The following is a 26,266-nucleotide window of genomic DNA, read 5'->3' on the forward strand; positions in this document are numbered from 1 at the left end:
ATATAACTCTACCTTTACTAACAAGGAGCTATTTGAGGCTATTTACATCTATTTCAGTAGATGTAAAGAAAAATCACAACCAATCTGATGTTAGGTATACTATCTTTTCCAGAACAGTCATCTACACCAAAATAACTGAGTGCTCACTGACATCCTTGACGACTTTAAATGCTCACAACACTTGATAATTATATAGCACATTCACAGAGTGGCAATGAAGACTTCATACACATACACACAGACCTGTGCAGGCATGCGCATTTAATGGTGGCCAGTTCAAGTGTGTGGTGTAAGTGCTCAAAAATGTTAGCTTCCTTCATGGTCTGTGTAGGCCAGTGATGAATGCATGATAATCAATAAATGCTTATTGTACTGACAGAAAATAGAGAAACCTGAAACCACTCTTTATTGCCAATGCTAGGTGTTATATTACATAAACAAGTGGCCCCCTGTTTATAAAGGCCAACAATGAGGAAAAGCCATGAATATACTCACTGATTAAATGATACATTTGATGCTGTTGGCATGGATGGTGGCATGAATAGTGACGTATGTATTTCTTCTTCAAACCCAAGAAGGTGCTGACACTTGAGAGACATTGACAGGTCACGGTGACTATTTTTGACACAAAATGACATAGCCAAGGTGTCCATTTTTGTATAGGTAGCTTGGAGCAGCACAAGTGACTCTAAATGATCAACTATCTTCCCTGCATATTCTGTGTTCTGCATCTCATACAAACAGTGAAACAAGTCAACTGGCTCTATCTGTAACCGGGCAGTTTTATCCTTCATTTCTGTCTCAGTCCATTTCAACAACTCTTCTTCAAGTTCTTGACAGATTTGTCTTCCAAAAATATTTTTTACAACCATTTCCTTCCCTTTATGTATGAGTCCAAATAGGAATTGTATGGTTGGTGAGGAAAAACCTTTTCCAACTTGTTGGAATATTTCTTGCCATGTTTTCCCAACTTGATTAAAAGCTACCCAGCAGTCATCATTCTTCAGGACATAGTACACAGCAGTTAAGAACTCTTGGAAACTGAAGTGAAGGAAGGTATAGATATTAACATCCCCTTCCACTTTTTTCAAGAAGTGATTGAGAAAATCACAACTGGCATCATTAATTCCTATCCCGTGTCTTTGGAGGTCACTGACTGTAAACAGAACCTGACGGTTCTGCAGTCCCTCTGCAGCCAGAGAGCAAAGACCCTGCAGACAACTCTGTCCCATCCACATCGGGATGCCTCTAAGGTTTCGGAGGCACTTCAAAAAATAGAACAGATACACACCAGTCATCGTATGCAGTGACCTCATAAGATTCTTATCTTCGTCATCCTGTGACTGCAGGACTCTGCACAACATCCAGGAAACAATGGGCAGTGAGGATATAATGTCAAGGTGTTCATTGTCTCGCAAGTCATAAAAGACACTCATTGCTCTATTAGCACCTGATATCTGACTCAAGAAATATGCTCGCTTTTCAGCATCTCGAAACCACAGGATCTCTACCTCGATAGGTTGTTTTAACAAAGAGTGGAGCTTCTTCATGGCTGTAAGACGGGCAGTTATCAGGAGAGAAGATTCAGGAAATAGTGTTTTCTTCACGAAACTACACAGAAGAGACTCCACTGGCTTCTTCTCCTGGGGATTATCACTCAGATCATCTTCATGCTCACAGAAAATGTATGGCAGCTCAGGAAACCCATCAAGAATGAACAGAAGCTTCTCTGGATATTCAATGATAATATCCAGGATTGGTTCTTTTATATCTTGAAAAGTGTTGGTGATCAAATCAATAGCACTAATAGGAGCAGTATGGCTTATTTCTCTGCAGTTGACATAGATGAGATAGTCAAATCTGCCTGGAGTAACCATTCCTGCTGCCCAATCAAACATGAACTTGTGCACCATCGCTGTTTTCCCACTCCCTGGGCATCCCTGAAGCACCACTGTTTTGGAGGAGTTGCAGCCTGGTTCATCAGGATCAAACATGTGTTCCATCTCAAGAAAACAATCTTGCTGAGGCACTCCACAGGAAGTCTTTTCTGATATACCATACTCTTTTACAAGAAGTAGCCGTGTATCTATATGCTTGCAATGGGGTAAACATTTATCAGGTCCTGTTTTTAGGTATTTTTCTCTTAGATGTCTTCGGTACATTTCCCGATAATCTAATGCGACAACAAAGGGTAAGTTAGTCATAGAAAACTACAGCTAGGACTACACAACCATTAATACCATATCTCTCCTTGGATGCCTCAAAAGCTCCTCAAACTTTATACATCTAAAGCTGAGCGTTGGTAGCTAAAATCCTAGCTGATAGTCTAAATCCTAGCTAACCAGGAGGCTGAGATATGAGAATCATGGTTTGAAGCCAGTATAGGTAAAAAAAAAAAATCTGTGGGACTTATCTACAAAAGCTGGAAGTGGAGTTATGGCTTAAGTGGTAAAGCTCTAACCTTGAGTGAAAAAGCTAAAGGCCAGCACCCAAGCCCTGAATTCAAGCCTCAGGACCAGCATAGACAAAAAATTAAAGTGCCAGATGCCAGTGGCTCACACCAGTAATCCTAGCTACTCAGGAGGCTGAGGATTGTAGTTGAAAGCCAGCCTGGGCAAGAAAGTCTGTGAGACTCTTATCTCCAATTAACCACCAGAAAACTGGAAGGGAACTATGGCTCAAAGTGGGAGAGTGCTCGCTTTAAACAAAAGCTCAGAGACAATGGCCAGGCCCCACAAATGAGGAAAAAAATTACAAACTTTTGTACATCTAAACCTAAGCTCTTGATTTCAACACACATACACACTCCCAAGGCAACTCTACCCAGACATCTCTCCTCTCAGTTAAATGCTGCTATCTATTTCCTCTGAAAAATGTTAGGAGTTGTTATTATTATTACTTTCAACTGTCTATACCAATCAGTTAACAAACACTACCATTTACACCTTCAAAATCAATGTATATCCTACAAAATTTAAAAAAATTGAGGAACAGGCTGGGTTGGGAAGGATGGGTGAGAATGTTGAAAGGGGTGACTTCAAGTTGCACTGTATTCATAAACTGCTCTGTGAAGAAAAATTAGCTTAAAATTTATTTGTGTTCCAATATGTTCTCTCACACTCTGAACTCTTCTGGACTGCTGAAACAGCCTCCCACTTGTCCCCTCTGGTCCTCTACTGCAAGAAATCAAAGAGATTTCCTGAAAATATTAATTTGATCCTGTCAATATCCCATCCAAATTCCCTTCAAACTTTTCATTATAGTTGATATGCTATTTAAAATCCTTACCTCACTCTACAAGGTGCTCCATGAGTTAAACAACCTCCTCTTCCAAAGCCCTATTTTAAACCATTCTTCTTACTGTCTCTGATAAAAGTGTGTGGGGTGTGTGTGTGTGTGTGTGTGTGTGTGTGTGTGGTTACTGAGGCTTGAATTCAAGGACCTGGCGTGGGGTGTGTGTGTGTGTGTGTGTGGTTACTGAGGCTTGAATTCAAGGACCTGGCTTGGGTGTGTGTGTGTGTGTGTGTGTGTGTGTGTGTGTGTGTGTGTGTGTGTGTGTGTGTGTGTGTGTGTGTGTGTGTGTGTGTGTGTGTGTGTGTGTGTGTGTGTGTGTGTGTGTGTGTGTGTGTGTGTGTGTGTGTGTGTGTGTGTGTGTGTGTGTGTGTGTGTGTGTGTGTGTGTGGTTACTGAGGCTTCAATTCAAGGACCTGAGCACTGTTCCTTAGCTTTTGTGCTCAAGACAGGCGATCTACAATTTGAACCATAGCTCCACTTCAAGCTTGTTTTTGGTGGTTAATTAGATTTAAGAGTCTCACAGATTTTCCTGCCTAGGCTGGCTTCAAATAGATATCCCCACATCACAGCCTCCTGAGTATCTAGGATTACAGGCATGAGCTACTAGCACCTAGCAACACTAGCTTAATTTTTTTATTTTTTATTTGCCAGTCATAGGGCCTAAACTGTGGGCCTGGGCGTTGTCCCTCAGCTCTTCAGCCCAAGGCTAGCACTCTACCACTTGAGCCACAGGGTCACTTCCACCTTTTTCTGCTTATGTGTTATTGAGGAATGGAACCCAGGGCCTTATTCATACTCTACCACTGAGCCACTTTCCCAGCCCACTAGCTTAATTTTATGTCTTAAAAATGTCATATTGCCAGGAGCCAGTGGCTCACGCCTATAATCCTAGCTACTCAGGAGGTTGAGATCTGAGCCAGCTTGGGCAGGAACATCCATGAGACTCTTATCTCCAATAAACCACTAGAAAACCGAAAGTGGCCCTGTGGCTCAAGCGGTAGATTGCTCGCCTTGAGCTTAAGAGCGCAGGGACAGTGCAGAGGCCCAGAGTTCAGGTCCCAGGACCGACCAAAAAATAAATAAATAAAAATTTCATATTCTTTAGGCGCCAGTGGCTCACACTTAGCTACTCAGGAGGCTGAGATCTGAGGATCACAATTCAAAGCCAGTCTGGGTAGAAAAGTCCCTGTCAGAATTTTATCTCCAATTAACCACACACACACACACACACACAAAACAGAAATGGCACTGTGGCTCAAGTCGTAGAGTACTAGTCTTGAACACAAAAAAGCTCAGGAACAGCACCCAGGCCTTGAGCTCACCCCAGGATGGACAAAAAAAAAATGCCATATTCTCCTATGTGCCAATGATCATATAAAACTAATATTTATCAAAATGTACTCCAGGAAATGAAAACAAGAGGTATTTTCTTTGCTGTTTTTGTTTCCTTTATTTTGTCTTGTTTCTCCATTTGTTTGTCTTTGGGAGAATAAAGGGGGGGGGTCACAGAAATGATGGGACAAGAGTGAGCAAATGCAGCAGAACTACTCACTAGACACTATGTTGAAAATGAACTATACAATTTATGGGTGGTGATGGTGGAGAAAAACTGAGAGAGAGGGAAAGGCTGACATTGTCCAAAAACAAATGTTCCTTTTATCTGACTTATGAAACTGTAACTCTTCCATAAAGGACCTTTATAATAGTATTTTTTTATGAACTATACAATATGTGGGCAGGGACAGGAGGGAAAAACTGGGAAGGGTTGACACTGTCCAGAAAGAAATGTACTCTGTACCTGACTTATGTAACTATAACTCCTCTGTATGTCACCTGTATAATAATCAAAAGTAAATTTTAAAAATTTAAATTGCATACTCTCTCTGCCTGGAACGCAATTCCTCCTGTTCTTCCCATGGAGACTTCCTTCTCATCCGCCTGACCTCAACTGAAAAATTACATTCCAAAAGAGAATTTGTGTGATCACTAAAATTACAGCAGATCCTATCTACTACTATTTCTCTTTCTAGACCTTATGGAAAGTTTATAACCATACTGTTGGTTTTCTGTTTTATTGTTTGTGTTTTCTCCTTAACAATATGTATCGTGACAGAGACCTTAACTGTTGTACCATAATATCTTGGTATCCAGCATGACACCCAGAACATAGTTAACACTCAATAACAATTTATTGACTATGGCTATAAATGTTTCTGCATTCAAAAAAGTCACTTATTATTGTGTATTCTGTACCAGACACTGTACTAGGCACTTCACACATAGTTAATTATCACAATAATTCCATAATGCAGGTATGCTCACCCTTGACACTTCAGGATGGTCAAGTGTACAAGTAGGGCTGGCTTCATGAGAATGCAGTCTATGCATTTGGTCACACAGCATTCTGTGCTCAGAAGGTCCATATTTGCTTTAATGCTCTTCTGAGGCTATACTGAAATTCTTAAATCTCTGAACAAGGTGGATCCTGCATTTTTATTTTGAACTCAAATCCCAACAATTATATAGCCAATTGCTTTTGGTAACTTATTCAATTATCTTAAATGGCAGGCTTAATTCAGATTCAGATTTGTCTGAGTAACTCACTGAATTCAAACCTCTTGTTAAGAGAATTATCAAAACTGGCATTCTGCCGGGCGCTAGTGGCTAGCACCTGTAATCCTAGCTACTCAGGAGGCTGAGATCTGAGAATTGCAGTTCAAAGCCAGCCTGGGCAGGAAAGTCTGTGAGGCACTTATCTCCAATTAACCACCAGAAAACCGGAAGTGGCGCTATGGCTCCAGTGGTAGAGCTGAAGAGCTGACAGTGCCCAGGCTTAGAGTTCAAGACCCCCCCCCCCCCCGCCCCCGCAACCCGAAAAAAAAGCCCGGCATTTTCCAAATCAGCATTTTTGAAAACTATTCTGCAAGACATTAATAGGAGAGCTATTCTGAAAAGGTGTTGAACAGTAAAGTTAAGATGAGGGCAAGTACCCTCAATCCTCTTAGTAAAATATCTGAACACACATGTGTGAAAAGCTTCTTTACTCTCCTACAATGTTTTTGAAAAGCTGCTTAACTTGGTTTAATCCAGTATTTTGTGTTCTTACAACTATAGAAACTCTTTTCTAACCATGAAGTTATTAACTCCAAGAAAACAGAACTCAGTTTGGATGCTGATCCAGATAAGGCATGGCAAATATTTTCTGGAAATTTTCTTGAGTGGTTTGGGCTTTTCAATCTCTTTCAGTAACAACGTTGACATGGTAACATAAAAGCAGCCACAGACAACATGCAAGTGAATAACAGCAGTATTCCAGGAAGACCTTATTTACAGAAGCAGGACACTAGGTGCATTTGTCTGGCACACTAGGCTACTGTTCAGTAGTCCCAATTTAAACTATTCCCAAAGAGGACTGGTCTTTTTTAGCTATTTAAAATTTCTACATCTGCTGGGCACCTAACACCTGTAATCCTAGCTACTCAGGAAGCTTGAGATTCACAGATTACGGTTTGAAACCAGCCCAGACAGGAACATCCCTGAGACTCTTTTATCTCCAATTAACCACCAAAAAGCCAGAAATGGACCTGTTGTTCAAGTAGTAGAGTGCTAGTCTTGAGTAAAATAGCTCAGAGACAGAACCCAGACAAAGTTCAAGCGCCAGGACTGGCACAAAGGAAAAAAAAACCTCTACATCTAGCTCTTAATGACCACCATAAGTGATCTTTTCAGTATTTCAATACTCACTTGAATATACCTTACATGTTTTAGAAGTCATATTTGCTTCTCAGAGCTTCATAGATACTGCCAAAAAAATTAGCAGTTGTTAACCCAGTGAATAAGAGTTGAAAACGGAGAAGGGTAAGGGTGAGAAACTGGATTCATAAGAGACATAAATTCTAAAACAGAAATGTATGGTCATCAGAAAGAATGAGACTGTAGTACCATTCGTAATGAAATGGAAAGACATGGAAAAATTGGATTGAGTTAAGTAAGCTAGACCCAAAAAAACACAGGTTATAAAGTTTCCTTCATTTGTGGGAGCTAGAATTGTCCCTATAAATCTATAAGTAAATATACTATGTGGGTATGCAAGCAGTTATAAATGAATTAATTTAAGTACAATAGATTCTATGGAAAGCGCAGTGTAATTTTTTTTGAAACACTAAGTCAGAGCTCAATAAAATAAGTACCAGGAAATGGGTATTTGCAATGGAGGCGGGTAGAAAAATGAATGAGGAAAGGGAGTAGAATGTAGGCGAGAATTCATTGTATATATCACAGAACTTAGAAAAATAAGGGAAGGGATGGGTCAAAGCGCGGGTTGGGGGGTGGGGGGGTTGAAGATGTTGAAGGGATGACCAAAAAATCCAATGCATAACCTAAAAGATTAAGAAAAGTGGGGGCTGAGAAGGTGGCTCAGTGATAGAGCGCTTGCCTTGCATGCATGAGGCCCTGGGTTCGATTCCTCAGCACCACATAAGCAAAAAGAAAAAAAGCCAGAAATGGCGCTGCGCCTCAAGTGGTTGAGCACTAGCCTTGATCTGAAGAGCGGAGGGACAGCGCCCAGGCCCAGAGTTCAGGCCCCACAATCGGACCCAAAAAAAAGAAAAGTGAGGGAAGGGGTGATTTGACAAGGTTGGGTGAGAATGCTGAAAGGGGTGACATTGATCAAATATTCATAAACTGCTTTGGTAAGTGGCACCTCCTTTTTACAACTACTTAAAGACAATAAAAATATTTTTTTAAAAACAACAAAAAGATACGTACCTGCAGGATCCTTCATTGAACAGGAAGCCAGAGAACTTGAAGCAGCTGTGTGTGAGAGGAAAAGAAATTGGGAATAGCATGAATATACCTTCATACCGAAACAGGACATAAACAGATATTTTCATTGCATGCCTCAGAAATACTATGAAAAAGTACATCATCACCTCATATCTTTTCTAACTTCCCTATAAAATGTTCTTGCTTTCTTTTCTTTTCTTTTGTACAGGGCCTTACTGTGTAAGCCCTGGATAGCCTGGAACTTGCTATGCAGTCTAAGCTGACCTCAAATTTGGAATTCTCCTACCTTAGCCTCCCAAGTGCTGGGATTTCAGGCATGTACCACCACACATGCCATCTATAGAGGCATTTTATAACTAATGGCTAACATAAAATAAAGCATAAAACCTTCCTTTACAGATATAGTTAGGATGTGAACATTTTCATTTATACAACTGTGTTTGTTAGTCAGATTTTCATAGCTTTGGCAAATACCTGAGGGAAACAGTTTTAAAAGGAGGGGGGATTTATTTTAGCTCATGATTTCAGAGGTTAACAGTCCATGGTCAGCTTGTTCCATTGTTTCTGGGCCTGTGGTGAGACTAAACATCATGATGAAAGCACATAGGAGGGCAGCCAAGAAGCAAGAGACAGTAAGCCTGTGTGAGCAGGCTTCTTTTCTTTTCTTTATGTACCAGCCATGGGGCTTGAACCCACAGCCTAGGTTCTGACTCCATTTGCTTATGGCTGGTGCTCTACCACTTTGAGTGGACAGCTTCACTTCTCAGGCTTCTTTTTTCCCCTGTTATCTTGGCCTACTAGATGTTACCACCCACAATGAAGGCAGGTCTTTCCCCATTAATCATCTCTGGAAACACCCTCACAAACACACCCAGAAGCATGCTTTAGTATTTTGTTAGGAATCTCTCAATCCAATAAAGTTAGCAACCATACTAACCATCACAATTAATAAGGAATATTTAGGTATGAACTTAAAAGAAGTATTTGAAGTGACTTTTCTGGTACTTTTCTTTCCACTGTTGCTTCTGTTGAGGCTTCTTGATAATAAGGAGAATAAAGCATTGCTGAATATTAGCCAAACGAATACATACTATGACCTTTATACAAATACATGCACACATTCATTCCAAACACTTGCACACATGGGTAAATAAAAAATTCAAGCACAGGGCTGGGAATGTGGCTTCGTGGTAGAGTGATTGCCTAGCATGCATGAAGTCCTGGGTTCAACTCCTCAGTACCATATAAACAGAAAAATCCAGAAGTAGCACTGTGGTTCAAATGGAAGAGTGGTAGCCTTGAGCAAAAGAAGCTCAGGGACAGTTCCCAGGCCAAAGTCAAGCCCCACGACTGAAAAACAAAAGCACACACATATCTTCTCTACCTTCATATAGGTGTTTGTTGCCACTTGGACACCTTGTAAAGAATGAGACCTATGGTGGGGGAGGTGTGACTAAAAGATGGAAGGTAAATGTGGAGAAGAGGAAGTAGGGTCCAGCGAGGCAGACATTATAGTCACTGGAAATGAGCAGGCAATTGGAAGACTAAGGGAGAAAAATTGGTTTGTGTTCGCCATAAAAATCTGCTTTTCTGTGCTATCTCTTGTGGAAAAGCTGTAGTTACAAGTCATGGGAGACTCTTAAGACTACTTTAGAGAAACAGAGCTGTGGCTCAAAGTGGTAGAACACTAGCCTTGAGCAGAAAGGATCAGGGACAGTGCCCAAGCCCTGAGTTCAAGCCTCACAACCAACAACAAAAAGAGTACCTTAAGATGACAAATGTTTCAGAGATTATGCAAACCACTAGAACCACAGTTTTTACTTTGCTGATATGTCTTTGTCATCACTTTGGGTAAACCAAAATTGTGGCATCAATTTCAAGAACTTTTAACAGGTCGATATTTAAACACTCAGAAGAATCCCAGAGGCCATGCGGAGAAGCAGTAGAATTTAAGGTTATACCCACTCTTATTTGAAATTACTTACATTTCTTCTCAGACAATAAACTCCAGGTACAAGCAGCTTCCATATCTTTTCTTTTCTTCTGACTACACATCTCAGAAAATGGAGAAACCTGTAACACACAACACAATGACTGTAATGCCATTACACAAAGTATTTTGGGTACCCTTCATAAAAGGAGAATAGTATAAAAGTTGAAGGGGCTTGTTAGGCTGTAGGTCTGTTTGTATCTGCCATCAACTTTGAGGAAGATTCTTCTCTTTCCCAGATCTGTTTAAATATTTTCAAAATGGCTGAAGAAATGCTAAGCCAGATCTCATTCTAGGTTTCTCACTATTAAAACCATGGTTCTCAGCTGGGTGCCGTGGCTCACACCTATAATCCTAGCTACTCAGGAGACTGAGACCTGAGAATCTTGGTTCGAAGCCAGCCCAGGGAGTAAAGTCTCCATGAGATTCTTTTTTTTTGTTTTGTCGGTTGTGGGGCTTTAACTCTGGGCTTGGGTGCTGTCTCTAAGCTTTTCTGCTCAAGGCGAGCACTCTACTGGTGGTTTCTTTCTTTCTTTTTTCTTTTTTTTTGGGGGGAGGGGGTCCCGGTCGTGGGACCTGAACTCTAGGCCTGGGCGCTGTCCCTCAGCTCTTCAGCTCAAGGCTAGTGTTCTACCACTTGAACCACAGCGCCATTTCCGGCTTTTTTTCTTTTTGCTTATGTGGTACTGGGGAATTGAACCCAGGTCCTCATGCATGCAAGGCAGGCACTCTACCACTGAGCCACCTTTCCAGCCCTACTTGTGGTATCTTGGAGATAAGAGTCTCCTGGACTTTCCTTCCCAGGCTGGCTTTGAACCGTGATCCTCAGATCTCAGCCACCTAAGCAGCTAGGATTATAGATGTTTGCCACCGGTGCCTCGCCCCTGAAACTCTACGTTTAATTAACCACTCAAAAAGCAGAAGTGGAGCTGTGGCTCAAGTGGTAGAACACTAGAGTTGAGCACAAAGAGGCTCAGGGACAGTGCCTAGGCCCTGAGTTCAAGCCTCACAACCAACATTAAATAAATAAAAATAAAAACTATAGTTCCCATTCCTACCTGCACATTAGCATTATTTTCATACTATCCTCTAGGACTTACTTTGTTCTTTGCAATATGATTTATCACTTAATATATTTGATAATCTACTTATGTATTATGTCTGCTTTTCTTTATCTGTATTTCTCACAAACTAAATTTCTGAGCCTAATGTTCAGCCTTTGTCATGAACTCTGAAATTTCATACACAAAAAAATAGAACTCATTTTCATAGCTGATCTCTGAACTCAGCCATGAGACTTGCTCTGGCTAACCATATACCCCAAACTGGACATGTCCCCTGTTGTGATGTTGTCACTGTCATGAGAGAAGGCACAAGAAAAATATGCCCAGGGGGCTGGGAAGGTGGCTCAGTGGTAGAGCACTTGCCTTGAATGATCGAGGCCCTGGTTCGATTCCTCAGCACCACATAAGAAAAAAGCCAGAAGTAGCACTGTAGCTCAAGGGGTACAGTGCTAGCCTTGAGCTGAAGAGCTGAGGGACAGCGCCCAGGCCCAGAGATCAGGCCCCACGACCGGACCCAAAAAAAAAAAAATAAGCCCAGTCCCCAGGTTCAAGAACTAAGAAATATATGAGACCCACCTACCCTAGCAAACAAAGCAGGAGCACCTCAACCTGAATCAGTTGCCAATAGAGCTCTTCTAATCAGCTCTCAGCTGATCTCCAGAACGCTGCCAGTAAGTGCTTAATAAAGTGATTAATTTTTCATAACACAAAAATTTTGGTTTGGATTACATGCCACTGTGGCACTATCTGACACATCTTCTTAGAACAAAACTACCTAGAAAGTGTTTGGCACAGACTGGATACCCATTAAATATTTATTGAATAAATTAAGTAAATAGAAGCTTTTTAAAATAATGCAGTGAGGGCTGGGAAGGGGGCTCCATGGTAGAGCGCTTGCCTTGCATGCTTGAGGCCCTGGGTTCAATTCCTCAGCACCACATAAGCAAAAAGAAAAAAAAAAGCCCGAAGTGGCGCTGTGGCTCAAGTGGTAGAGCGCTAGCCTTGAGCTGAAGAGCTGAGGGACAGCGCCCAGGCCCAGAGTTCAGGCCTCACGACCGGACACCCCAAAAAATAAAATAAAATAAAATAATGCAGTGAAACTGGGTGCTGGTGGCTCACGCCTGTAATCCTAGCTACTCAGGAGGCTGAGATCTGAGGATCATGGTTCAAAGCCAGCCTGGGCAGGAAAGTCCATGAAACTCTTATCTCCAATAAACCACCAGAAAACCAGAAGTGACACTGTGGCTCAAGTGGTAGAGCATTTGCCTTGAGCTGAAGAGCTGAGGAACAGCACCCAGAAATTTCACACCTAGGTCCATCAAAAGAAGTATCCCAAGCCAGACACTGGCGACTTTTACCTGTAATATAGTTACTCAGGAGGCTGAGATCTGAGGATCATGGTTCAAAGCCAGCCCAGGCAGAAGAGGCCATGAGACACTTACCTCCTATTAACCACCAGAAAACTGAAAGTGGAGTTGTGGCTTAAAGTGGTAGAGCCGTAATCTTCACCCAAAAAGCTCAGGGATGGCACCTAGGCTCTGAGTTCAAGCCCCCTGACCAACAAAAAAGGAAAAAGCAGACGTATCCCAAATACAACAGGACCCCTAAAATAGGAAAATTACACCAAATCTATAATTGGGCAAAAAGGGAGTTCCTGTTTCAAAATACAATAAAGGGCTTAAGAGGTGTGGTTCAATGGGGGAGTACGTATCTAGCAAACACAAAGCCCAGTGCTGCCAAAAAAAAAAAAAATAGGTACTCAAACAAAATGAATGGAAGTGTTCACAGTAGCACTATGCACAATAGAAAAAGTGAAAAATCCAAATGTACTTATAAACAAACTTATTCAGTACTAAAAATGAATGGAGGGGCTGGGAAGATGGCTCAGTGGTAGAGCGCTTGCCTTGCATGCCTGAGGCCCTGGATTCGATTCCTCAGCACCACATAAGCAAAAAGAAAAAAGCCAGAAGTGGGTGCTGTGGCTCAAGTGGTAGAGCGCTAGCCTTGAGCTGAAGAGCTGAGGGACATTGCCCAGGCCCAGAGTTCAGGCCCCACACCTGGACCCAAAAAAATAAAAATAAAAAATAAAAAGGAATGGAGCAGGGCTCCAGTATCTCATACCTGCAATCTTACCTACTCAGGAGGCTGAGATCTGAGGGCCATGGTTCAAAGACAGCCTGGTCAGGAAAGGCTGTGAAACTCTTATCTCCAATAAACCACCAGAAAACCAGACGTGGTGCTGTGGCTCAAGTGGCAGATCACTAGCCTTGATCACAAAGAGACCCAGGGACAACTCCCAGGCCATGAGTTCAAGCTCCACAACCAACAACAACAAAAAATGGAGTATGGTTCATACTAAAAAATAACCTTTGAAATACTTATAGGGTCAAATTAAAAAAACCAGAAACAAACAAGCATATTAATGGCCAGATTGAGAGATCTAAAAGATGGTGGATTGAGCCTGGCCCAGGAAGGAAAAATCTCTAGACTCTATCTCCAACTAGCAAAATGCCAGGCTGAAGGCTTGGCTCAAGTGGTAGAGTACTAGCTTAGCAAATGTGAGGCCCTGAGTTCAAACTCTAGTATCACCAGAAGATATATATATATATGTATGTTTTATAATATATTACATGTTTTATGTTTGTATGTGTATATATGAACACATATATACATATACCCAAGTATACATATATACATTTAAAAAGTTTCCAGCCTGTCAATTATGGCTCATGACTATAATCCTAGCTGCTTCAGAAGGCTGAGATCTGAGGATTGCATCTGGAAGCCAGCCTGAGCAAGAAAGTCTGAGACTTATCTCCAAGTACACAAAAAAGCCAGAAGTGGAGCTGTAGCTCAAGTGGTAGAACATTATGCCTGAGGAAAAAAGACCTGAGTTCAAGCCGGAAGAGCAGTGCGTGCGCGTGCACGCGCACGCGCACACACATACACACGCATACACACACAAGACCAGCACACACACACACACACACACACACACACACACACACACAGAGATTCCAGGAGCCAAGATGACAAACTGCTGACAACCACTCTTCTATCACCCCCCAACTGCACACCTGCAACAGAGGTATGGCTCAAAAGAGAGACTTAGGTGAAGCCACAAGAAAATGTATATGGAGCCAGGTGCCGGTGCCTCATGCCTGTAATCCTAGCTACTTAGGAGGCTGAGATCAGAGGATTGTGGTTCAAAGCCAGCCTGGGCAGGAAAGGCTGTGAACTCTTATCTCTAATAAACCACCAGAAAACCGGAAATGGTGCTGTGGCTCAAGTGGTAGAGCACTATCCTTAAGTTGAAGGAGCTCAGGGACAGTGCCCTGTCCAAGTTCAAGCTCCATGTTCGACAAAAAAAAAAGAAAAAAGAAAAGAAAATGTATATAGAGAGAAAAGTGAAAAACAAAATATTAAATCCCAAATATCAAAATCAAGAAGCAAGGAACAAACTGCAGTCAGAAGGAGCAGTGGGGGAAAGCTTTCATGACAGGACCAAAGTTCCCTTGTCATTCCCCACCCACCACTTTTTCCTTTCTTTCTATTTTTTGCAGTGCCCTCTAAGCTAAATGCACACGTGTGAAATACCAGACACAGAATGTACTGGGGGGTTCCTCAACAGCCCAATACAAAAGACCTGAACTCCCTAATTCCACCACTCTGGAAAAGGAACCCAATCAAAGAGAAAAACCACACCTCTAGATCCTCAGCACATCCAGAATAGCAGTGTGCCAGACTTACAGATACTTGGTAGAAGGTGTATGATTCAATGGGGGAGTACTTACCTAGCAAGCATGAGGCCCTGAGTTCAAACCCAGTACTTTCAAATGCCCCTTCAGTGACACCTGCATCCTCCTCCCTATCCACCAGAGCAGGCAAAATGCTTTGGGGTAGAACTTTGTTTTATATCCTGTCTCACACACCTTGTACTTCTCCCTCAGGGACATAGGGTAGCGATGTTTATTATGCATCTAATTCTAGCCTTTTCTAGGGAGGGAGCAACAGCAAGGCCCTCTGTAACCATCAGAACAGGCAAAAACTGAAAATGTAGAACTTTTCTTATAAACTGTCGCATAAGTCCTGAGCTTCTGTCACCAGTGATTCAGTCATTCAGTAAGCAACCTGGTCTTAGGAGGAATAGAGTCTTATGTCAACCCAAGTAAGACACAGAGATGGTCCCTTTAACATCCTGTAAGCTTATACTCAATTGATGACTGACAAGGCAAGATCTCAGACAACAATTTCACAGGGACTATTTACAAGACCCTCTAAGCTAATGCTCTGCAGGTAGTTTCCTCCAACTTAATACACTGGTATGTTTCTGAGAGAATTTCCCAACACAACTTAAGGCAGAAAATCCTCCTCCCTGCATTAGAAATCCAGCAGCAGAATAAAAGTGGCTACCCCCTATGGACATCATTTCAAAAGAGATGCCAAAAGAAAAAAAATCTAGAGACTTCCTCCATTCTTTCATACCCTAGGATGCCATCAACACTCCCACAGAACAACCTCAATAGGGCAAAGGGCAAGATTCAAAGAGGCAGAACACTACTCCAGCTAGGGGAGCTACTACACTTGCAGATGCAGGAATTAGTTCAGGAAGAACCAATCCACTTTGGAGATACAGGTAACAGGTAATCTCATCCTTCAAAAAGTAGAAAATCAGGCTGTGTCCCCCAACCTTATCTTATTTATCTTTCTTTTACTAGTAGTTTATTCCACTTCCTTCTTTCTATGTGATATTACTTTATTTTGTGCCAGTATTGGAACTGGAACACAGGGCCTCATACTCTCACTCAGACTTTCAACATGGATGACGTCAATTCAACCAATTGAGGCACAAATCTACTTCTGCCTTATTTGCTAGTTTGTTGGAGATAAAAGCCTCTCAGAGGGCTGGGAAGGTGGCTCAGTGGTAGAGTGCTTGCCTTGCATGCCTGAGGTCCTGGGTTCAATTCCTCAGCACCACATAAGCAAAAAGAAAAAAGCCAGAAGTGGCGCTGTGGCTCAAGTGGTAGAGCGCTAGCCTTGAGCTGAAGAGCTGAGGGACAGCGCCCAGGCCCAGAGTTCAGGCCCCATGACCAGAGCCCCCCCCCCCCCCAAAAAGCCTCTCAGAGCCAGAACTGAAGGCTCAAGCCTGTAATCCTGACTGTGATCTGAAGATTACAGCTTGAAGCCAGCCCAAATAGAAAAATGGAGACTTGCATCCCCATTACGCTTCAGAGCCAGAAGTAGAGGTGTGGCTCAAGTGGTAGAGTGCTAGACTTGAATGAAAAGGCTAAGAGTGATAGGCCCTGAGTTCAAGTTCTAGCACTGGCTGGTGCACACACATGTGTGCACAAACACACACACATACACACAAAGAAAAAGAAAATGAAAAACTGCAATCAACTTGAATATTCATTAGTGGACAAATGAAATATGATGTTTACATACAATGGAGCCTTCAGATTGAATCAAAGTCTGACACATGATGTTAAACATAAATGATCTTGAAGACATATTACCAAGCGAAATAATCTAGACACAAAAGAACAAATATTATGCGATTCCAATTATATGGGGTACCTGGAGTAATCAAATACAGGAAGATAGAAAGCAAAGTAGTGTTTACTAGGGGCTAGGGAAGAGCAATAAAAAAAATTGTTCAATGTTATTGGTTTCCATTTGGGAAAATGAAAAGTTTGGTAGATGGATGATGGTAGTACAATAACTTGAATTATTTAAGGCCACTGAACTTAAGACCTAAAAACAGCAAATTTTGCTGGCCACCTCTGGCTCACACCTGTAATCCTAGTTACTCAGGAGGTTTAGATCTGAGAATCACAGTTTGAAGTCAGGCCAGACAGGAAAGTCCATGAAACTCTTATCTCCAATTAACCACCAGAAAACTGGAAGTGGTGCTGTGGCTCTAGTTGTAGAGTGCTTACCTTGAGCTGAAGGGACAGAACGAAGGCAGAGATCAAGCCCCTCCACTAACAACAACAAAAAAAAAGATTTAAAAGAGCCTGGAGCCATGGCTCATGCCTGTAATCCTAACTACTCAAGAAGCAATCAAGGTTCAAAGGCAGCCCAGACAGGAAAGACCAGAGACTCCTATCTCCAATTAACCATCAAAGAGCCTGAAGTGAAACTGTAGTTCAAATCCAAGAGCATTAGCCTCGAGAAAAAAAGAACTTAAGGACAGTTCCCAAGTCCTAAGTTCAAGCCCCAGGACTGACATGAACGTGCAAGTACATGCACAGATGTAAAAGAAACCTAATAAATATAATAATATGCTGGGCGCTGGTGGCTCACACCTGTAATCCTAGCAACTCAACAGGCCAAGATCTGAGGATCGCAGTTCAAAGCCAGCCCAGGCAGAAAGTCCATGAGACTCTTATCTCCAATTAATTACCAGAAAACCAGAAATAGAGCTGTGGCTCAAAGTGGTAGGACACTAGCCTTAAGTACAAAAGCTCAGTCTGGGCCCTGAGTTCAAGCCCCACAAACAACACACATACACACACACACACACACACACACACACACACACACACACCTAAATATGCTAAGTTGGTCTTGATTAGATCCCATTTCCCACAAAATTCATTAGAAACCATTTTTAACAACTAGAGATATTGAGTATTTTCTAAGGACTAGTGTGATAAAGACATTGCAATTATGTAAGATCATTTCTCCCTATAATTCTTTTCTTAAACATACTGAAATATTTAGATTAAAATCATGATACTCATGATCAATCTATTCCACACAAGAGAAAGGAGACATATGAAGAAGCATGGCAAAATGTGGTGGCTACTAAAACTTTGTCGTGGATATGTGTATGTGGGTTACTGTACACTATTATACAAGTTGAAATTTTCATAATAGAAACTTAAGCTATTTATACAAATGTAAAGGGAAAAAAAACTATGTCCAACTTAGATATGCCAAGGCAACTGCTATCCCTACATGACCTGGTGGGAGGAAAACAAGGGACACATGAATGGTAAGCAAATGCTGTCATTATATTCAATGAACATTATGTGAAAAATTGAACTCCATAACTTGAGGGTAGAATAGGAGGTTAGAAAATGTGGAAGAATGATGGAAGGGGGGACACTGATCAAGAAGTATTATACACATAACTTGATTTATGGAATTATAACCTCTTTGTACACTACTTCATTAAAAAATTTAAAAGGTAGTTTTATACCTGTTCTTGGCTTTGTGTGTGCTAGTCCTGGGGTTTAACTCAGGGCATGGGCACTTTCCCTGTGATTTTTTTGCTCAAGGCTACTGCTCTACCACTTTAGCCACAGTTCTACTTCTGGCTTTTTGATGGTTAATTGGAGATAAGAGTCCACAGCTCTACTTCTAGCTTTTTGATGGTTAACTGGGGATGAGTCTCATGGACTTCCCTGCCTGGGCTGGCTTTAAACAATGATCCTCAGATCTTAGCCTCCAGAGTAGTTACAGGCATGATCCACTGCTGCCTGATTCATTTGCATCTTCTCAAAAGCCAAGAGTAAAGGGAAGAACAGAGAGAGAGTGCAAAGGAAGTGGTGGCATTGTCCAAAAAGAAATGTATTCATTATCTGACTTATGAAACTAACCCTTCTGTATATCAGATGTATAATAAAAATATAAATAATGGGGCTGGGAAGGTGGCTTAGTGTTAGAGTCTTTGCTTTGCATGCATGAGGCCCTAGGTTCAATTCCTCAGCACCACATAAGCAGAAAAAGCTGGAAGTGGCGCTGGGGCTCAAGTGGTAGAACGCTAGCCTTGAGCTGAAGAGTTGAGCTTCCAGGCTCAGAGTTCAAGCTCCATGACTGAGCCAAAAAAAATAGCCAAGAATAGTTCTGAAGGATTGGCATTCAAAGCCAGGCCAGGCACTCCATCTTCAAATAACCAGTAGAATGTAAGAAGACATGACTTAAAGGGGTAAAGCACCAGCCATGAACAAAAAAGTCAAATTATGTTGCCCGGAGTTCAAGCCCCAGTAGTAACACAAAAAAGTCACAAATAAATAGGCATTAAAGAAAATTCACTTAATAAAAATTCCCCATGTACCTGAAACCCACAGTAAACATAATATATAATCATAACATCTCAGAGGCATTCCCACTAAAGGGAGGTAATAAGTATTCTAACATCATTGCTACTATTCAAATTTACACTCCAAGTTCTAGCCAAATTATTAAGACAAGACACATGTAGTATATAAGCTACAAACAAAGAGACAAAATAGTCAATTAGTATCCCACAATCTATTTTTCAACCTAGAAAATTCAATAGAATCAATGATCAAACTACTAAAAAAGAAAATATAGTAAAAGTTTTATACAAATTTTCATACAAAAAAAACAAGTTTTTTTGTGTGTGATGGTCCTGGAACGGCCTGGGTGTTATTCCTTGGCTTTTTCTGCTCAAGGATAGCTCTCTACCAACTAAGCCACAGCTTTATTTCTAGTTTTTTTGGCTGCTTAATTGGTGGTAAGTCTCATGGACTTTTCTGCCTAGGCTGCCTTCAAAGCATGATCCTCAGATTTCAGCCTCCTGAGTAGCTAGATTATAAGTGTGAGCCACCAATGCTCAGCTCTAACAGCTTTTTCTAAATCTTTAACAATTATAAATTTTTAAAAAATCATAACAGTAATAAAAAGTATAAATACACATACAAAACTATCTAGAAGCCAGGCACCAGTGGTTCACACCTGTAATCCTAGCTACTCAAGAGGCTGAGATCTGAAGCTCATGTTTTGAAGCCAGCCTCGGTAGGAAAGTCTATCACCAATTAACCACCAAAAAGACAAAAGTGGAGCTATGGCTCAAGTGGCAGAGTGCTAGCCTTGACCAAAAAAAGCTCAGGGACAATACTCAGGCCCTGAGTTAAAGCCCTAGGACTAGCACACACACGTGTGCATACATACACACACACATACAAGTTAGAAATAAAACAAATAATACATGTTCAAGACAATTATAGAAAAAAGTATGGATTATTACTGAAAACCTTAATATTTTACCTAAATAGATCCACACCAGTAATTCATGAAGACTCATCAATATAAAGATGCCCAATTAAACTTGTAAGTGCAAATCAATGTCAACAAACTGTCAGTAAGATTCCACAAGGAGCATGCTAATCTTATTTATAAGTTCTCTATAAAATAATAAACATGCAAGAGTAACAAGTAATTGGAATACAACAGTCTTATAATGCTAATTATCAAACATTTGACACAATTAAAACTGTGTAGACAGATACTGGTGACTCACACCTGTAATCCTAGCTACTATTCAGAAGGCTGAGATCTGGGGATGGCAGATTGAAGCCAGCCCAGGCAGGAAAGTCAGTGAGACTATCTCCAATTATGCATCAAAAGGCACCAAAAAAGCAAGAAGTGGAACTGTGGATCAAGTGGTAGAGTACTAGCCTAAAGCAAAAATGGTAAGAGACAGCACCCAGGCCTTGAGTTCAAGCCCCAGATCTGGCACTTCCTAAATAAGTGTATTTTTTATTACAATGCTTTTATCACTCTTGCGATCCTGTTTCCCATTCTCCAGTTTATTACCAATGATCTACTAGACTCCATCTCCTAAAGGCTCCACTACCCAAAAACCTGCCACAGTGTAGCAAGCAGGTGAATCACTAGCAAGGTGAATCACTTAAAACTCTCTTTAGTTAGTATAATCACTGGACTTGTCATTTCTTTTGTCACTGGACTTGTCATTTGTTTTGTTTATTTTGACAAAGCCTCTTGCTGTATAGACTTAGCTCAATCCTCTTGCCTCCACCTCATAATTGCTGGGATTTCAGGCATGTGACGCTACATTCAGGTAGAAAAAGAATTCTTAAGGAAGCAAAGTAAGTTGTTCAAGGTCACATACAAACAGCAGTGGAGAAAGGTGCCACTGGGTAGTGAAGGAGAGGAAGGTAGGCAATTGTGAAGGCTGAAAGATCAAAGCAGCAATCTAGGGGAGATCTTAACATGGCAAATCAAAAGAAAACCATACTTTAGGTATGACTTTTTAGGACCAACTCTGTGGACTCTAGCTAAGGATAAATAAGTGTGCCTAGAAAATAAAAAAAGAAATCAGCTTAGTGTTTTCTGCTAGATGAAAATTTTTACTTTCACTTCTTTAGAAGTAAACACATATACATCTTTTATATGTGTGCATGCATATTTTCACAGTCCATACTTTTTATCAGTGGGTTCAACTTTTATACATTCAACTAATCAAGGATGAAAAATAGTCTTAAAATGGGTGTCAGTGGCTCACACCTGTAATTCTATCTATGGTTCAAAGCTACACCCCATCCCAGGCAGAAAAGTCCAGTTAACCTCAAGCTGTGGTTCAAGTGGTAGAATGCTAGCTAGCCTTGTTCACAAAAGGTCAGGGACAGTGCCCAGGCCCTGAGTACAAACTCAGGACTGGAACATGTGAACATGTGCAAGTGCACATGCACAGACATACAAATTAAAAAAAAAACCTTACTGGCTGGGAATGTAGCTCAGTGGTGGAGTGCTCACCTCAAATGCTTCTGAAGCCCTGAGTACTACATAAACAGAAAAAGTTGGAAGTGGCACTGTGGCTCAGTGGTAGAGTCCTTGCCTTGCATGCATAAGGCCCTGGGTTCGATTCCTCAGCACCACATAAACAGAAAAGGCCTAAGTGGTGCTGTGGCTCAAGCACTAGAGCACTAGCCCTGAGCTGAAGAGCTGAGGGACAGTGCCCAGGCCCAGAGTTCAGGCCCCAAGACTGGAATAAAAACAAAACTGTTCTATATCAAACAGGTCTTTTCCTGGCTATTATTTCCTAAACAACACAGGATAACAACTATTTGCATAGCATTTACCTTGTCTCAGGTATAATAACACAGAATGATGTACATAGGTTATATTTAGGGTATATTCTATTATAGATCTATTATAGATCGGGAGAGAAAATCAGGAGTAACACTGATTAAGATGCATTGCACAGGCCAGGCACTGGTGACTCAAGCACGTAATCCTAACCACTCAGGAAGCTGAGATATGAGAAGTGCACTTCAATGCTAGCCCAGGCAGAAGTCATTGAGACTCTTCTGCAATTAACCAACAAAAAGCCAGAAGTGGAGCTGTAGCTGAAGCGGTATAGTGCCAATCTTGAGAAAAAGCTGAAGAACTCAGGGCCAAGTCCCTGAGTTCAAGTCCCAGTACCAGCACCAGAGAAAAAAAAGATGAGCTGGGCAACTGTGGCTCATGCTTGTAATCCTAGCTACTCAGGAGGCTGAGATCTAAGGATCACAGTTCAAAGCCAGCCCAGGCAGGAAAGTCCATGAAACTCTTATCTCCAATAAACCACTAGAAAACCGGAAGTGGTGCTGTAGCTCAAGGGGTAGAGCAATCATCATTCATAAGCTGAAGAGTACAAGGACAGCGCCCAGGCCCAGAGTTCAAGCCCCATGACCGATTAAAAAAAAAAAAAAAGATGCATTGCATACATAAATTGGCATGTTGAAACCCCTCCTTTTTAGCCAGGTACCAGTGGCTCACATCTTTAATTCTGGCTACTCAGGAAGCTGAGATCTGAGGATTTCTGTTCAAAGCCAGCCTGGACAGGAAAACCAGCAAGACTCTCATCAATATCAGGAACAGCGCGAGTGCGCACACACACACACACACACACACACACACACACGAAACTCCTCTGACCAACTAAAGACAAATTGTTTAGAGACTTGGATGTCCAAGGATTTTTTATGCCCTCTAAGGCATTTTGTATGTACAGTAAGGTTGGACCAATTCTCTTAAGAAACTAAGAACCCACTGTACACATATTTTTTTTCTTTTTCTTTTTGGTCATGGGGCTTGAACTCTGGGCCTGGGCACTGTCCCTCAGCCCTTCAGCTCAAGGCTCGTGCCCTACCACTTGAGCCACAGCCCCATTTCCAGCTTTTTTCTGCTTATGTGGTGCTGAGGAATCGAACCCAGGACCTCATGCATACAAGGCAAGCACTCTACCACTGAGCCACCTTCCCAGCCCCCACATATATTTCTATGTAAGATGCAGCTCATTGGGGCTGGGAAGGTGGCTCAGTGGTAGAGCGCTTGCCTCGCATGCATGAGGCCCTGGGTTCGATTCCCCAGCACCACATTAAGCAAAAAGAAAAAAGCTGGAAGTGGTGCTGTGGCTCAAGTGGTAGAGCGCTAGCCTTGAGCTGAAGAGCTGAGGGACAGCGCCCAGGCCCAGAGTTCAGGTCCCACGACTGGACCAAAAAAAAAAAAAAAAAAAGATGCAGTTCATTAAAGGCTTTCCATTTTCTAGGAATTTTAGTCTTACTTGCACTTCCAAAAATCCTATAAGCGGTTATTATTTATTTCATTATTTGGTATTTGTACTGGGGCTTGAATTCAGGGCTTCACACTCTTGCTTTTCTGCTCAAGGCTGCTACTCTACCACCAGATCTATGCCCCCAATTCCAGCTTTTTTTCTGATTAACTAGAGTTAAGGGTATCTTGAATTTCTGTCCAAGCTGGCTTTCAATCATGATCCTTAGGTCTCAGCTGCCAGAGTAAGAGTATAGGTGCCTAGTTGTTATCCTATTTCTTTGTGCCAGTCCTGGTACTTGAGCTCAGGGCCTTGGCACTGTCTCTGAGCTTCTTTTGCTTAAGGGCAGTACTCTATCACTTTTGCCATAGATTTACTTCTGGCTTTTTTGGTGCTTAATTGGAGATAAGGGTCTCACAGACCTTTTCCTGTCTGGGCTGGCTTTGAAGAGTAGTCCTCAGATCTCAGCATCTGAAGTAGCTAGGATTACAGGTATGAGTCACCAGGGCGCTGTGCTCTGACATCCTATTTTTATAAATAAGCAAAGTTAGGCACACGAAGATTAAGACACCTGCTTAAGTTTATATAGTTACTCAATAAAAAAAAATGGACTAAAACTGAGACTTACTGGTCTTAGCTCCAACTTTACATTCATTAACCCCAAATCCTTGCTACCCATGGAGAAAATGGAGGGTATAACAAAAGGGAACACTCTAAATATGTGGTCCGACCTTACTTTGCAAGCAGCTGACCAGTGAGGCTTGAAGCTAGTGATATACCAGGGCCAGCTCAAGAAGAGTAGTACAAATCTTGTAATCCGGTGAAATCCTGAAAGCCTCGGGCATCCTTCTGCAATCTTATCTCGGGGGTAATTTTGTGTCTAATTCCTCTCTCTTGGAACACACCACTTCCCACCAGAGCAGAACACTAGAACAGGAAGCCATACAAGACCCAAGATAGGAACACAAAGATTAGAGAGCCAACTGCCTGTAATTGTAGCTACTTGGGAGGCTGAGAACAGGCGGATCTTGGCGCTGGGCTGGCCTGGGTAGAAAAGTTCTCGGGACTGTTTCTCAAGCTGTGGCTGGGCACAGTAGGATGTGCCTGTCAGTCTACATAAACAAGAGAGGCTGCAGTTAGCAGATCGTAGTTCCAAATCAACGTAGGCAGAAGAGTCTAAGAGACGCTGGATACCGTGGCGCACACACCTTGTGATGGAAGCAATGATTGGAAACCAACATTAGGCAGAACACAGCTGAGGCATGCACCAGTGTGAATAGTAAAAATAAATAGAAAAAGTGTCCGCGATATTGCTCTTGGTATGGTGCCAGCCTAACCTCAGACCCTGAGTTCAAACTCAGTATCCCCCAAATGAATAAATAGAAACACTTAAACGTTTCCATTTCCTTTTCATTTCTAAGTCACATTAACAGAACAGTAAAGAAAGTAACCTATTTGGGTTTGCTTCCCCGCTTTAAAATCATAATTTGGGGTCCACAAGTGGCCATCCGCATGCCCACGAATTGTATACCTCCATGTAAAAAAAGGAGTGGCTTTTGGGTGGAAGAAAGTCTATAGTTCTCCTCAGATTTACAAGGGTTCCATGTGCACACTCTTGCCCACCTGAAAGAAAACGAGGTGAAAATTGTTAACTTTGAGCTCGATCAGCAAGCAAGAGCTGCTTGACTACTTTACCTAGGCTGCGCGTGCATGCAGTCTGTAGTCTGTGTCAGCTCCCCTGGCAGGTCAGCCTTCCCAGCCGTTCTCCCCTCCCCCCCACGCACGCAGCACCCCACACGTACTGAACCCCGCGGCGCACGCAACGCACGCACCCCACGCACACGCAATTTAATTCCCTCACGCAGTTCCATGTGGAAACACGGCCACACCTTCGCGATCGTGTCCGCCCCAGCTACCACGTGCACGCCCCCATACTGAGGCACCTGCGGAAAAAGTCCCCGAACCTGCGACTCTCCCTTCTCCCACACTCGCGCCTCCTCGCTACACCGGTCCACACACATTTACTCCCTCACCGCACGAATCAGCGAGCTTGCACACGACGTTCTGCAGGCATCCTCAGAACCCAATACTGCCTCTCCCCACCGTCCCCCCTTGCAATGGCTGGCTTTGGCGCCGGCCCGCCCCGCCCTCCAGTTCCAAGGGCAGCGACGTCCCTCCTCGTGACGACGAGCCTCCCCCCCCTCCTTCCCCACTCGCTTCGCGAACTCACGGCAGCTCCGGAAGCTGAGTACACGCTGCCCCGGCCGCCAGTATGATCGCGTCCCAGAAAAATAAATGAATACATAAATGAATAAATATATAAAGCAAGCGGGTGAGAGCACGACACCTCCCTCACTTGGCTATTATAGCCAACAGCTGGCAAGGACTCTTGCAGCTTGACCCCGGGGAACTTCCTCTCTTTACGGTTCCTCCGAATTCGGGAGGCATTTCTCACCTGATTCCTAAAGCCAGAACGCTCTTCACTCCTTGCCGGCAGGAAAGAGATTCCACGAGAGAGCAAAGGTCTATGGGGCGGGGAAGGGGAAATGACTTAGAAAGGAGGCGGCCCAGAGGGAGGGACCGGGAAGAAAAGGGGGGGGTCACTGGGGAGTGGGAGGAGAAAAGGGAGGAAAGCTACCCGCGCCCGCCAAAATTTTCATAAAATGTTGCTAATGTAGCTTTTTAAAAAAATCTCGCCCACTCTACTACAGCAGCATCAAGCTTTCCTAAACTAGACCCTATGGGAGGGGCAAGTATGATCAAGACCCTTCCCTGCTAAGCTGACTTAATAGGAATCTGCTGGTCTGAGCAGAGGACTCAAGA

General features: G+C 42.4%; 1 protein-coding gene across 1 annotated transcript in view; it reads right to left on the reverse strand.

Moving 5' to 3' along the window:
• LOC122116397 (NACHT, LRR and PYD domains-containing protein 3-like) overlaps window positions 1-25,960 on the reverse strand; it is a 54,292-nt gene extending 28,332 nt beyond the window's left edge. The window contains exons 1-4 of the mRNA XM_042690075.1: window positions 25,899-25,960; window positions 10,065-10,152; window positions 8,062-8,106; window positions 496-2,173 (exon numbers count right to left, since the gene is read on the reverse strand). Of these exons, the coding sequence (XP_042546009.1) occupies window positions 496-2,173; window positions 8,062-8,106; window positions 10,065-10,134 (1,793 nt within the window). The 5' untranslated portion in view covers window positions 10,135-10,152; window positions 25,899-25,960. The remainder of the gene's footprint in view (window positions 1-495; window positions 2,174-8,061; window positions 8,107-10,064; window positions 10,153-25,898) is intronic.
• Window positions 25,961-26,266: the final 306 nt, after the last annotated feature.

Source organism: Dipodomys spectabilis, unplaced genomic scaffold (genome assembly GCF_019054845.1).
Source record: "Dipodomys spectabilis isolate Male_0828 unplaced genomic scaffold, ASM1905484v1 ptg000132l, whole genome shotgun sequence".
NCBI classification, from domain to species: Eukaryota; Metazoa; Chordata; class Mammalia; order Rodentia; family Heteromyidae; genus Dipodomys; species Dipodomys spectabilis.